At 37.1% G+C, this 12,228-nt stretch overlaps 1 protein-coding gene across 1 annotated transcript in view; it reads left to right on the top strand.

Annotated features, from left to right (window-relative positions):
• The window catches only part of LOC133852361 (peptide-N(4)-(N-acetyl-beta-glucosaminyl)asparagine amidase), a 34,193-nt gene extending 29,470 nt beyond the window's left edge, over nucleotides 1-4,723 (top strand). The window contains exons 15-17 of the mRNA XM_062289104.1: nucleotides 3,421-3,523; nucleotides 4,167-4,301; nucleotides 4,378-4,723. Of these exons, the coding sequence (XP_062145088.1) occupies nucleotides 3,421-3,523; nucleotides 4,167-4,301; nucleotides 4,378-4,462 (323 nt within the window). The 3' untranslated portion in view covers nucleotides 4,463-4,723. The remainder of the gene's footprint in view (nucleotides 1-3,420; nucleotides 3,524-4,166; nucleotides 4,302-4,377) is intronic.
• The last annotated feature ends 7,505 nt before the right edge of the window (nucleotides 4,724-12,228 follow it).

The following is a 12,228-nucleotide window of genomic DNA, read 5'->3' on the forward strand; positions in this document are numbered from 1 at the left end:
AGGCTAGATTGGTTTTGAAAGGCCTCACACAGACTTATGGAATAGACTATAAGGAAAAAATTGCTCTAGTGGAAAAGATGAATTCTACCAGAGTCTTACTCTCGTTGGCAACAAACTTAGATTGGCCACTTTAGCAATTTGCTATGGAGAATGCATTTCTATATGGAGCTATAGTGGAAGAAGTATACATGAAAGTTCTTCCTAGAATTCAAGATTCTTCTATCAATAGTAAAGTGTGTAAGTTGAAAAGGGCACTATATGGGTTAAAACAATGTCCAAGGGCATGGTTTGAACGATTTTCCCGAGCCATGTAGAAATGTGACTATGGACTATAAGCAGAGTCAGGTTGATCACACACTGTTCATCAAATGTTCCTCACAAGGAAATGTAACAGTTCTAATTGTTTATATGGATGATATAGTACTAACTTGGAATGATGATGAAGAAATACAAAAGTTAAGAAAATATCTTGCTAACGGGTTTGAGATAAAGGACTTAGGAAGTTTAAAGTACTTTCTAGGAATTGTGGTAGCAAGATCGCGACTAGGTATATTTGTTGCTTAGAGGAAATATATTCTTGATCTACTAAAGGAAACAAGAATGCTTGAACGCAAGGTTGTAGACAACCCGGTAGAGCAAAATAAGAAGTTAGAAGAAAGTGATGAAAAGGGCTCCAGTGAATAAAGGCGGATATCAATAGTTGGTTGGCAAGTTAATCTATTTGTCTCATACTTGTCCAGATGTCGCCTATGCAGTTAGTGTAGTGAGCCATTTTATGCATTCACCATGGGAGTCTCATATGGAAGCAATTTACATAATTCTTCGCTATTTGAAATTTTCACCAAGTAAAGGGTTGTTATACTCTCGTCAAGGTCACATAAAAATAGAGTCCTTTACGAACGCGAATTGGGCTGGCTCAGTTACAAATGGAAGATTTACTTCAAAATATTGCACTTTGTGAAAAGAAATCTAGTTACCTGGTGCAACAAGAAATAGTTAGCGGTTGCTAGATCAAGTGCAAAAGCTGAATTTCGAGCTATGGCACAAAGAGTATGCGAGTTATTATGGTTGAAGATACTATTGAAAGAACTTGGGTATGATTCTAAAGACCCTACGATGTTGTATTGTGGCAATGAGGCTACAATTAACATTGCTCATTATCCATAATGCAATCAAATAAAAAAAAAAAAAAAAAAGGAATAAAAGAAAAGGCTATGGGCTACTTCGAGAGAGCCGTGATCTCCAATGGCTACTTCGAGGGAGCCGTGACCTCCAAAAACATAAAAAGATGTTCTAGGGTTTTTTATAATAATTCAGCATGCCATTTTATTGATTAAGATTACACTTATATATGAGACAGCTAGGTCATATGACATAATCATTAGGTCTAGGCATCATAACATAATGCAGGAAAATAAACTAAGAAGGAAAAAAAACTAATGGAAAATACATTCCTTATTAGCTAAAACACTTAGGGAAATAATATATGGAGATTTTACTCCTTATTCACTGCTATCTTGGGGATTCGGTACTACCACGTGTGCTGCCTCGTAAACCCTAAAATTCTGAACGTATCTTCCCTCTCCCCTACACTTTTCTTGTCCCCAAGGAAGAAATCAGGAACTTGAACTTGGATCATGTCTTGATCTTCCCATGTAGCTTCTGCCGGGTCAAATTTCCTGAACACAAGCCTTTGCACAGAGCCAGAAGATTTTTTTTTGATATATCTCTGTAGCATATGGGCCATGATCTCCAGATATGGTAGTTTGGTATGTGCAATCTCCTTGTTCAGTTTCTGGCCATAAAGGCGGAACACCACAAAGGAGGATGTATAGGATTACTCCAGCACTCCAAACATCTATTTCTCGACCATACTTCCGTTTTAGCACCTCAGGAGCCATGTAGTACGGACTTCCAACTATCTCAGTAAACTTATCACCAGGTTTAAAGAATACTAAAAGCCCAAAATCAATTGCCTTTAAAGGTAAAATTCGTACCAACAGAACCTGTGTTGGACTCTCCCGTTATGGGCAAGGATTGGCTTGTCGGAGAGGTGCATGGTGGAGAAAAGCTTTCAATTCTTTTCCTGATCTCCTCCATCCGTTTGCTCGATTCCTCTTTCCACGCGAGGAATTCTGACCGCAACTTTTCCCACCTTGCTCGTTCTTCTTCATTTCGGAAAAATCAGGAAGACATGGTGATGGTGTGGATCAGAGATTGTTGTAGAGAATAATCAACCTTCACTCTGATACCACTTGATGCAATCAAATAAAAAAAAATTAATAAAAGAAAAGGATATGGGCTACTTCGAGAGAGCCGTTATCTCCAATGGCTACTTCGAGAGAGCCGTGACCTCCAAAAACATCAAAGGATGTTCTAGGGTTTTTTTATAATAATTCAGCATGCCATTTTATTGATTAGGGTTACACTTATATAGGAGACGGCTAGGCCATATGACATAACCATTAAGTCTAGCCGTCATAACATAATGTAGGAAAATAAACTAAGAAGGAAAAAAACTAATGGAAAATACATTCCTTATTAGCTAAAACACTTAAGGAAATAATATATGGAGATTCTACTCCTTATTCACTGCTGTCTTGGGGATTCGGTACTGCCACGTAAGCCCTAAAATTCTGAACGTATCAATTCAGTCCAACATAACCGTACTAAGAACATTGAAGTTGATAGACATTTTATCAAGGAAAAGTTACGTGGACTCGTGGAGGACTAATTTGCACGCCTTATGCGAGAATGGAAGAACAACTTGCAGATGTTTTGACAAAGGGAGGGTTCAGTAGCGTCTCTCCATACAAGCTTTTGCAATTTGGGCATACGAGATATCTTTGTTTCAGCTTAAGGGAGAGTGTTTTTTTTTTATAAGAAAGAGGATTTTATAAAAAGCGTAAGGCGTCCCTAAGTACACCGGGAGTGTTGATTAGGAAACTTACTTAATTCCTGATTAGATTATTCTTGATTTTATTGTCTTTATTCTCATATTCTATTTTATTATTGTTGTAATCTGCATGAACTATATTACCATAATAATCTGTTTCAGGTTTTCTACTTAAGCATGTAGATGCACGCCCAATTTTCTTGGCGTGCATCTACATATTAAGCAATATGGCTATATATGGAATAATACAAGATTTCTTCTCCCTTGTTCCTATTTTCTTCAACTTGGGGTTAGTTTCTTAATGAAAGGACACCCGACTTTGATTCTTAAGTGATTGCATATTGTTCTTCCTTTCTCTCTCCCCCCAGTGCACAATTGGTACTTTGTTCTTTGCATTGAAGAACACAAAAACAGATTATTATCCAATATAGGGACTTTTTTTCTTTGCATTGGAGAACAAATGATTACATTTACCTGATCTTATAAAACATCATGGTGTATGAACAAATTATTTGATCTTGTAGGTTGTTGGATTATTTATAAAGTAGAGGGCAACAAGATGCACGAACTTGTGGCATATGAGTTAATGTCCGCCAATGACGCGCCAGAAAGGGATCCAATGGATTGGTATGTTTTCTGAGAACATCTAACAACAAATTGACATGCTGTACCCGTAATTGCTGGCTTGCATCAGTCACCGTGACATGCAACATTGGGCATGTGTTTGTGCCTTAGCTTTCATCGCAGGGTTGTCGCTTGCTTGCATGTATGTGCTTGATCATTCTTAAGCCCCGTTCCCCCTAATTACTCTGTTTAAAATCAAAACAGTACTATTCCAGCTTATTTTCTTCCGGTTCAAGGATTTAGATCGTGATTCCCTAGCACAGGCACATTCTGGGACCACTACCATTTCCTTCAGAGGATGTTCTCTGTGGAAGGGATCTCATAGCTGAGGAAATTAAAGGGCCCCTCCCACCTCCCTCTTTAGATTTTTGTACTTTTAAGAGTGCGATGTTAGTGTTAAGTGTTAAAGCCGTTGTTCTTTTTCTTTTTTGGTATTTCAAATGAGTATAATGAGGATATTATTGAATCTCAGTAAGAAAGTAAAACAGCTTTCATCTGAATAAGATAAGTAGCTTTCCTTTCTTCAGATATTCTAAATTACTGACATTATCTGTAAAAATTTTTAGGTAAATATAGAGTTCCTTGAAGGTCTTTACTCATCGTTTGCATCCAGATCTTATCAAGCATCTAATGTTTTCTTATTTAGGGTTGTTGAGGGAAGCAATGATGGTGGATCGAGTTGGCAACTTTTGGATAAACAAACTTCTCAGATTTTTAAAGACCGTTTCCAGCGTAGAGCATTTAAGGTTACATCAGTAGGGCTCCTATTCAATGCTTTCAGGTAAAATCTTTTCTGAGAATCTGTTAGAAGACACGTTCATTTTCTGGTCCACTGAAACAATTGTTGTGTTCAACAGGTTGAGGTTTTTGGCGGTTCGAGATATTCAATCGACTTCACGGCTCCAAGTTGGTAGCATTGACCTATATGAAAGAAGCAGTTAATTTTCCAGCTAAGTTGGCTGGTTTTTCCAATTTTCTCCTTGATTTGATGCACTGCTTTTATCACTCTATGATTGGGAAGTAAGAAAAACCAAGGCAAGTGAATGAAGCATCAAAATGCTCTGTTGACTGGCTGTATTCATCACTTCTTTTTCGCTCTCAATTTGCAATGTACTGTAAAGCAACTTGCCACATGGTCTTTATTTGTATGTTAGATGAGTATAAATGTATAATATAGAAATAAGAGAAGAGCCTTTGACCGCATGATATATTTGCCATTTGTTTAATGGTGTGATTTGTATCCCTCTTGCTCGGCCATTTCAACTTACTGTAGAACTCGGAATATTGTTTGAACGATTTACAATTTCCATTTTTTTTATATTGCATGCAAGGATATCCAGAAGAGCAGTGAAGAAGTAAAAAGGTTGAATGAAGACAAATGGTATCCTTCCTTGTATCAATGCAATTATCAACTACATAACCAAGCTGAGAGAAGCCTGCAAGATGACGACAAGCTTATGGTAACTAGCCCCTTTCTACAAGAATGAACATACACATGTAGCCATATAATCGCTGAATTATTAGCCTTGGTAGGTTAATGTACATCGTATCAAACTTGGAATTGTATGGTAGTTATGTTTTTTTTTTTCTTAAATCGGTAAATTATTGATATTAACTTGTTATATATGTCAAGTTTTTTCTAACTACATATATAACAAACTAATATAAATAATTCACCGATTTAAGAAAAAAAAAAAACATAACTACCAAAAAAGTAAAAGCTTCATACGATAGACTTCACCGAACGAAGGGCTAATAATGGCAACAATCTTTCACAACCCTTTTCCCAAAACCAAAACCAAAACCGCCCCATTCTACAATCATTTTGTTTGATCCCTTCGAGCCTCGAGGCAAAGTGTTGTTCTTGTATACCGGAGAGACGCTTTAAGCCATTACTGATAAGAAAACTTGTGTAAAAAGATTGAAATTCAAAGAAAGTCGGAGAAGGTGAGGGATTTGGTGAATGATCAAGAACGAGGAGGAGCCAAAATTTATAAGCGGATGTGGGTAGGTGGGAGCTGTCTTTCACGAGGTTGAAAAGCAGGCGTGAAGGTTTGATCCCAGGAATTGCCCTTCACGTGATTGCAACACGTCGTCCTTGGTTCTTGAAAGCAGATTTCACTCATGAGGCACGATTCACCCGTCCCCCACCAGGCACTTTTGCTAAAAAATGTTTGTTTTTTTTAACAAGTAACATCAAAACTTACTTTTTGATATTAAAAAAATATATATATATATTTTTTAATCAAAAATGCCAGTTGGGGGACTGAAAAACGTCCCCCATAAATCATTTTCCTTCACTCATGACAGCAAGACCTTCTGCGTTTTTGGAGATTAAAATTCTCAAACAATTATCTGTCCGAATAATAGATGATTCGGGCAGATAATTGTGAGATTTATCTGACCGAATGAGTGATTGAACAACTTAATTTATTTATTTTTTTGTCAGGTAATCTCTCGCAATCACTTACCCAATTTGTCTACAATTCGAACAAATAATTGTAGACAATCCTGATCTAATCCTAATTGGGGTGCATGTATTGACTTTGGTCATAGAGAAATAATTCTTTTCTTTCATATACTTTTTCATATTCTCACTTTTTAAAAATATTATTAAATCTTTAGAATATGTGGATCTCATATGAGATATGATACATTTACAATTTTCGTACAATTTTTGTACAACTCTTAACAGTTTTTTTAAGGTCAACCATTAGATTTTTTGGACCCACATGTAATAAAACAGATCTAATGGTTAATTTGAAAAAAAAAAAAAAAAGTTAAAAGTTATACAAGAGTTGTACAACAATCATTTCTTATTTTATATATGGACTCTAAAGATTTAATAGTGATGTTGAAATGTGAAAGAATGGGAAAAAAAAATCAGGAGATGATATATAGCTCGTCTCTTGGTCATATATGGGAATTGTGATGCATAATGTAGTCCAATTTTTGGGATTTTTTTCCCAAAAAAAAAAAAAAAAATAGAAAAGTGGAAAAAGGAGTTTTGGTAAAAAGTTTTGAGACGAGAAAAAAAAAATCAAGGAATTGATTGATGTTATATAAAATTTAAATGAATTTTGAATAAATGTGTAAGAAAGGAAGTTGATTTTTTTAAAAAAAAAAAAATAATAATAATAATAATTAAAAAAAAAAAGAAAAAAAAGAAAAGAAAAAAAAAAAAAAGGACGGCAAAGAAATAAAGAAATGAGAGGAATGCTTTACCAAAGAAGCCAATGTCTGAAAGTTGAAAGAGACTTTTTGCTGTTGTTCGGTAGGTGGTGGTCGGGGTGGTTGTGAGGGGGGAAATTCTTTGGTGGAGGGGGGCTTATTTCTCTACCTTTTTCATCTTTATTTTTTTATTTTTTATTTTTTTTTAATCTCTTGTTGCCACTCCATTCTTTATTCATGTTACCAGTTCTTCAAACACCTTTGGGCTTGGAGGGTTGTGATCCACAACTCGAGAATTTAAAAACACGTTTCATGGGCTTTCTTTGAGAGCTAGTTTTTAAAAGCATTAAAGTGACCTCTAATTATTCCTCATTTGGGCCAAGCCTCGACTTTCTCGTGTTGGTATTTAGATCCCTAGCAATAATTTATATTAAAAAAAAAAATTCAATTTAAGGAATTAAATTACTTTTTTTTTTTTTTTTAGTCTTTCAAAGCATTTATTTATTTGAAATACATATAGAGAAGAACCAAAAGAAAACTAAACTATGTAACAAAGAAAGTGGACGGGGAATCTTTTCCATTAAATAGAGGAAAAGATGTGGAAAAATGGGGAAAGAATGGGAATGCAGCCAAAGTGAGATTTGGTTGCGGCCCAAGATGCCACATAGTGAGCACAGAAGTTTGCACTTCAGTTTACATGATTAGCTTTCTAGCTAGCTGTTGGGGGAATAAAGGAGAGAATGGTATAGACTGTAGAAGATATTCTCTAATCAATGATGATATCAGGTTGTTGTAGAGCTATAATAACAGTTAGGGAATCTCCTTCTAAGATGAAAGAGGATAACCCCAGTAGAATAGATAAACGCGCAACTAGGAGAGCAGCAGTAGCTTCACCAACAAGAGTAGAACAGGGTGGACTAATAAGAGAGATGCATCCAATGATGGCTCCTGTTGAATTTTCGACAAACTGCAGCTTAAGCAGAAAAATAAAGTCTAATTGTTGTATCATAATTTATCTTGAAATAAGGAGGCAATGGACGTTCTCAAGCTTCAGGAGATGGGTTGTATTTTTTTATCAAAGCTAAGATATGTTCCAAAGCTATTTTGTTGTTTATTGTTGAAATAACAAGTGCATCTGGGAGAAAGCCATCATGATGTGCTTTATTTTTAGTGAACCAGAGAAAGTCACAAGCATCTGCTGCATAATTTTGGAACAATGTATCTCTGTATGTGGAAGACCAAGTCTACGTTCTGGATGTAGAATAATGTGTAGCCAATCTGTCATATTAGTAACATTTAAGCAACAGTATCCAAAGGCCAAAAAGATTGACATCGGACCACTTGCACAATAGGACAAGTGAAAAATAAATGAGATAGGGAATTTGTTGGGTAAGAACAAAGAGAGCAATTAGTGTCAGAAGTGAAATTGAGAATAGACTCTGAAATACGAACTTTAGTAGGTATGATATTCCAAACCATTTTCAAAGGAAATGTTTTAGCCGATGATTAATTTAAAGTTTCCATAGTTCTTTCCAATTGAGGTTTGGTAAGGGTGATGGAGGGGGGGGGGGGGGGGGGAAGAGGTAAAGAAGTGATGAACTGATTCTGTGGAAAACATACCAGTGGAAGGAGTCCAAATAATAGAATCAGAGTGAGGACGTATTTGTATTTTATGATGGAATGTGGTAGCTCTCATTTTTTTTCGGAATAAGAGCTATAAAAGTGTGATTGTTCCTTTAGCAGTTGGTTATTTCTAAACAAAATTCCAAACCGCTTGTAAGACAGTTGCTTTAATACGATCCCAGTATTTTTTATAAAACAAAGCAGTGAATCCATCAAGGCCAGGGGCCTTAGAAGCCCCTAAGCTGACTAAAGCAACATGGATTTCAATTTCAGTAGGTATAGCACATAACAAGAGATTATTAAATTCAGAAATAGTGCAATTAAAAAGATTTAAGAGCTCAGTATTAGAAGAGGGATTGGTAGAAGCAAACATATGTTTAAAATTGGAACCAAAACAATCGCTAATTGATCCTCTGTCATTAATCCATTCATCAGTAGAGGATTTAAGAAGGTCAATAGAATTTCTTCTTCGACGAATAAGAGTGCTGGTATGAAAAAATTTTGTATTTAAATCTTGACAGGTAAGCCAAAGTTCTCTAGATTTATTTTACCATAGAGATTCTTCCTGGATCAAATACTCAGTTAAAAGGGATTTAAGATGAAGTTCAAGAGCTAAGTTGATATCAGAAGATGTATCCTGTTGAGTAATATCTAGAAGATACATTACATAACTTCATTTTTATGTGAATGTCACCAAAATGATACTTATTCTAGTGTTTGATAGCATTCTTGGTGTTTTTAAGTTTTTTAACTAAGTAGTAAGTAGGAGAGCCAAGAACAGGTTTAGACCAGGTGTAACAACCCAAGGAAAAGCACTAGCTACATCTGCGTTATCACCCCAAAAGGGCTAGTCAATTTGAAGTTTCCCAAGAATCTCTTATAAAGCCTAGTTCCACCTAGTAACGCTAGGTCATGTGGTATTGGAACACCGCATGACATGGGCTTGACGATGACGTCATGGGTTTAAGGGGGAAAGTTTGTAACACCCCGGTCTCATATTGGAAATAGATGAATAGCTCATATAGAGTGAGTGGTTTATAAAGATACTTATGTGTACTAAGTTCCACATTGCCTAGTTACTATGTGAAACTGGGCTTTATAATAGATTATAGGGAAACTTCAAATTGACTAGTTCTTTTGGAGTGATAGCGCAGATGTGACTAGCGCTTTTCCCTGGGTCGTTACACCAAGCTTCCTGAACAACTACCCTACAAGATGGATCTCGAGTCCAAAATTCTTTGAAACGGAAAGGGCGTGGCAAAGAGTGGTATCTAACAAAAGTATCTAAAAGTAGTGGGCTGTGATTAGATGTAAGGGCAGGTAAATGGGTAACCGAGTAAGAGGGGAGTTGCTGAACCCATTGGATAGAAGCAATACCCCTATCGAGACATTCTTTAATCAAATTGGAACCTTGACGGTGATTAGACTATGTAAAGGAATTACCAAAGATTCCTAAGTCAATCATGCCAAATTGATTCATAAATTGAGCAAAATTATTGAAGGAAAATCTATTAAAAGAACGACCACCTAATTTATCATTTTGTGATGTAATAGCATTAAAGTCACTAATACATAGCCATGGAAGAGCCCAATTATTACCAAATTCTGACATAGCAGACCAGAAATCTGAATTGGATTTATGATAAGGAGGCCCATATACAAGAGATCATCCATTCAACATCAAAAGAGTTTAATTTACACATAGCACAAATTATATCAGAAGAAATATAAAAGTTAGTGAGCATAATATCATTTTTCCAAGCAACCAAAAGACCTCCACGAGAGCAAAAGGGAGGAGCCTGAACATACTAGTAAAACCTAACTGAAGCATAACAGAACTAGCAGTAATATGAGCATATTTAGTTTTAGACAAAAACAAAATATCAGGATTATGTTTCATAATCATGGCTTTTAAACTACGAATTGTAGAGGAATGAGCCAAACCTCTATAATTCCATGATAGTATTTTCAATGTTGTGGAGGGGGCATGGTCAAGCCAGCCGCCTTATTTTGTTTTTGTGCAGAGAGAGAACCTGCAGCCGAGTCCTGCTCATCAACCAGAACAAGTTGGGTGACACTATAAGCCTTCCTTGCAACTGTGTACACCTTGTTAGCTGTTGGCAGTGTTGGGGAAGGGGAACCCAATGGAAAAGCACCTTCAACCAGAGGTTGAGCCATAATGGGATCATCACATTGAGTGGCTATTTCATGCTTAGCTTCAAACATGATATCATGGATGGTATGAGAGGAGACCGAGCAAGGGAGGAACTCATGTGCCACAGGAGTCTGAGGGGCTTGTTTTAAAGAAACCAGAGAGAAAGTAGCCATTTTCATTTTGTCTTAGAAGCTCCTAGTGGGCATTGGAAGGGATTCTCTTCTCTTTGATGGAAAGGGATTTATAGTTATAGGCTCAGAAATACGTTTTCCTTCCTAAGGTGTGGTGAGTTCCAGAGGGAGAGGAGATGAGGGAGGGTTGCCGAAACAACATGGCTGAGGTATTTGGTGGAGGAGAGGTACGGCTTGGGGGAGATTTCGTAGGTTGATATGGATGATAATGAGGATGGTGAGGAGGATGGCTAGATGATTTGAAGGTGGGGAGACTAGGGTTAGATATGGGTGGCAGAGGGGGTAAAAAGTGTAATGGGTGGGGAGGAAGACGATAAGTGGAGTTTGTGTTAGGCTGGGCGTAGGAAAAAATAGGGCTTGAGAGTCTAGTGTGCCGTAGACCAAATATGGGGTAGAGAGAGGAATCAGTATAGTGGTGGGCTTGGCTTTGGGAAATAAGAGAAGAGTGGGTTGGGAGAGGAGAAACCGAACTTGGGCTTTGAGTGGTCAAAAAGTGGGTCGGTTGGACAACAGTGGAAGTTGAAAATTCCACAGCAATTAATGGATATTTTCCTTTTGCAGAGGACGTGGAAGACAGAAAGGATTTTGTGAGTTGTCCTGAGGGTGATGTGGCCAAATTTGAAACAAGTTAAGGCAATATGGATTAAAAGTGGGCACGTGTTGCGATCCCTGTGGTGGAGATGATGTTCTAGATTTTTCCAAATGGGACTCCGCTGCAAGTTTTTGGTGCATGTCGTGCAAAACAAGCTGCCAAGGAGAACCTCCGACGGTGATGAAAGCGGAGGATAAGCCCAATGATACCGAAAACAGTTGAGTGGAAGCAAATTCAAGAGCTGGGTGAACCAGTGGAGGAACATCTGGACTAGTGGTAGGAACCCGCGGACCTGAGATCACATAAGCAAGAATGGAGAGCCCATATTTATCTTAAGGACTCGAAGGTGGCGGAGCTGGACAATAATTTTTGCAGTGACCGATCAAACCACAAGGTGTACACTAGTCAGCTAGCCTCTCATACATATACTAAACCCAGATTTGAGAACGTCCTTGCTTGGGAGAAGAAGCCCAGGTACCAAAGGTTTTGAAGTATGAATTTCAACTAGAATATGAAGATGATAAGTGCGTATAATAACTTTGGAGTTTTCATTTTCCACATCCAATAAATTACCTAGAGATTTTCCAATCTGAATAGCATTACGAGTAGTCATATTCTGAAGAGGCAAAATGGGCAAGTAATGAGTTTTACCTCATCAAACGAAAGATCTGGAGGCCAAAGCTTGAGAATAAACAAAGAGCCTTTGATATTCTGGGGTCCTAGAGAAAGGATTTCATTAACATGTGATTCATCAAATAACGTAAAAAGGAACTTATACGCAGGTAAATCGACCACCTCGAAAGGAGAGCAAATTTCCAAGCATGAACAAGTATGTCTCGCACCCAACACGTAGAAAATGGCCTTGGAGATAAAAGTCTTCCGATTAAGCGGAAGGTCTCTTTTTCTGGAGATACTACATGTACAATTTCCAAAGAGTTTGGATCGTCACAATTTAGGGTAGTAGTTTCAACTATAA

Source organism: Alnus glutinosa, chromosome 12, assembly GCF_958979055.1.
Source record: "Alnus glutinosa chromosome 12, dhAlnGlut1.1, whole genome shotgun sequence".
In the NCBI taxonomy this organism is placed as follows: Eukaryota; Viridiplantae; Streptophyta; class Magnoliopsida; order Fagales; family Betulaceae; genus Alnus; species Alnus glutinosa.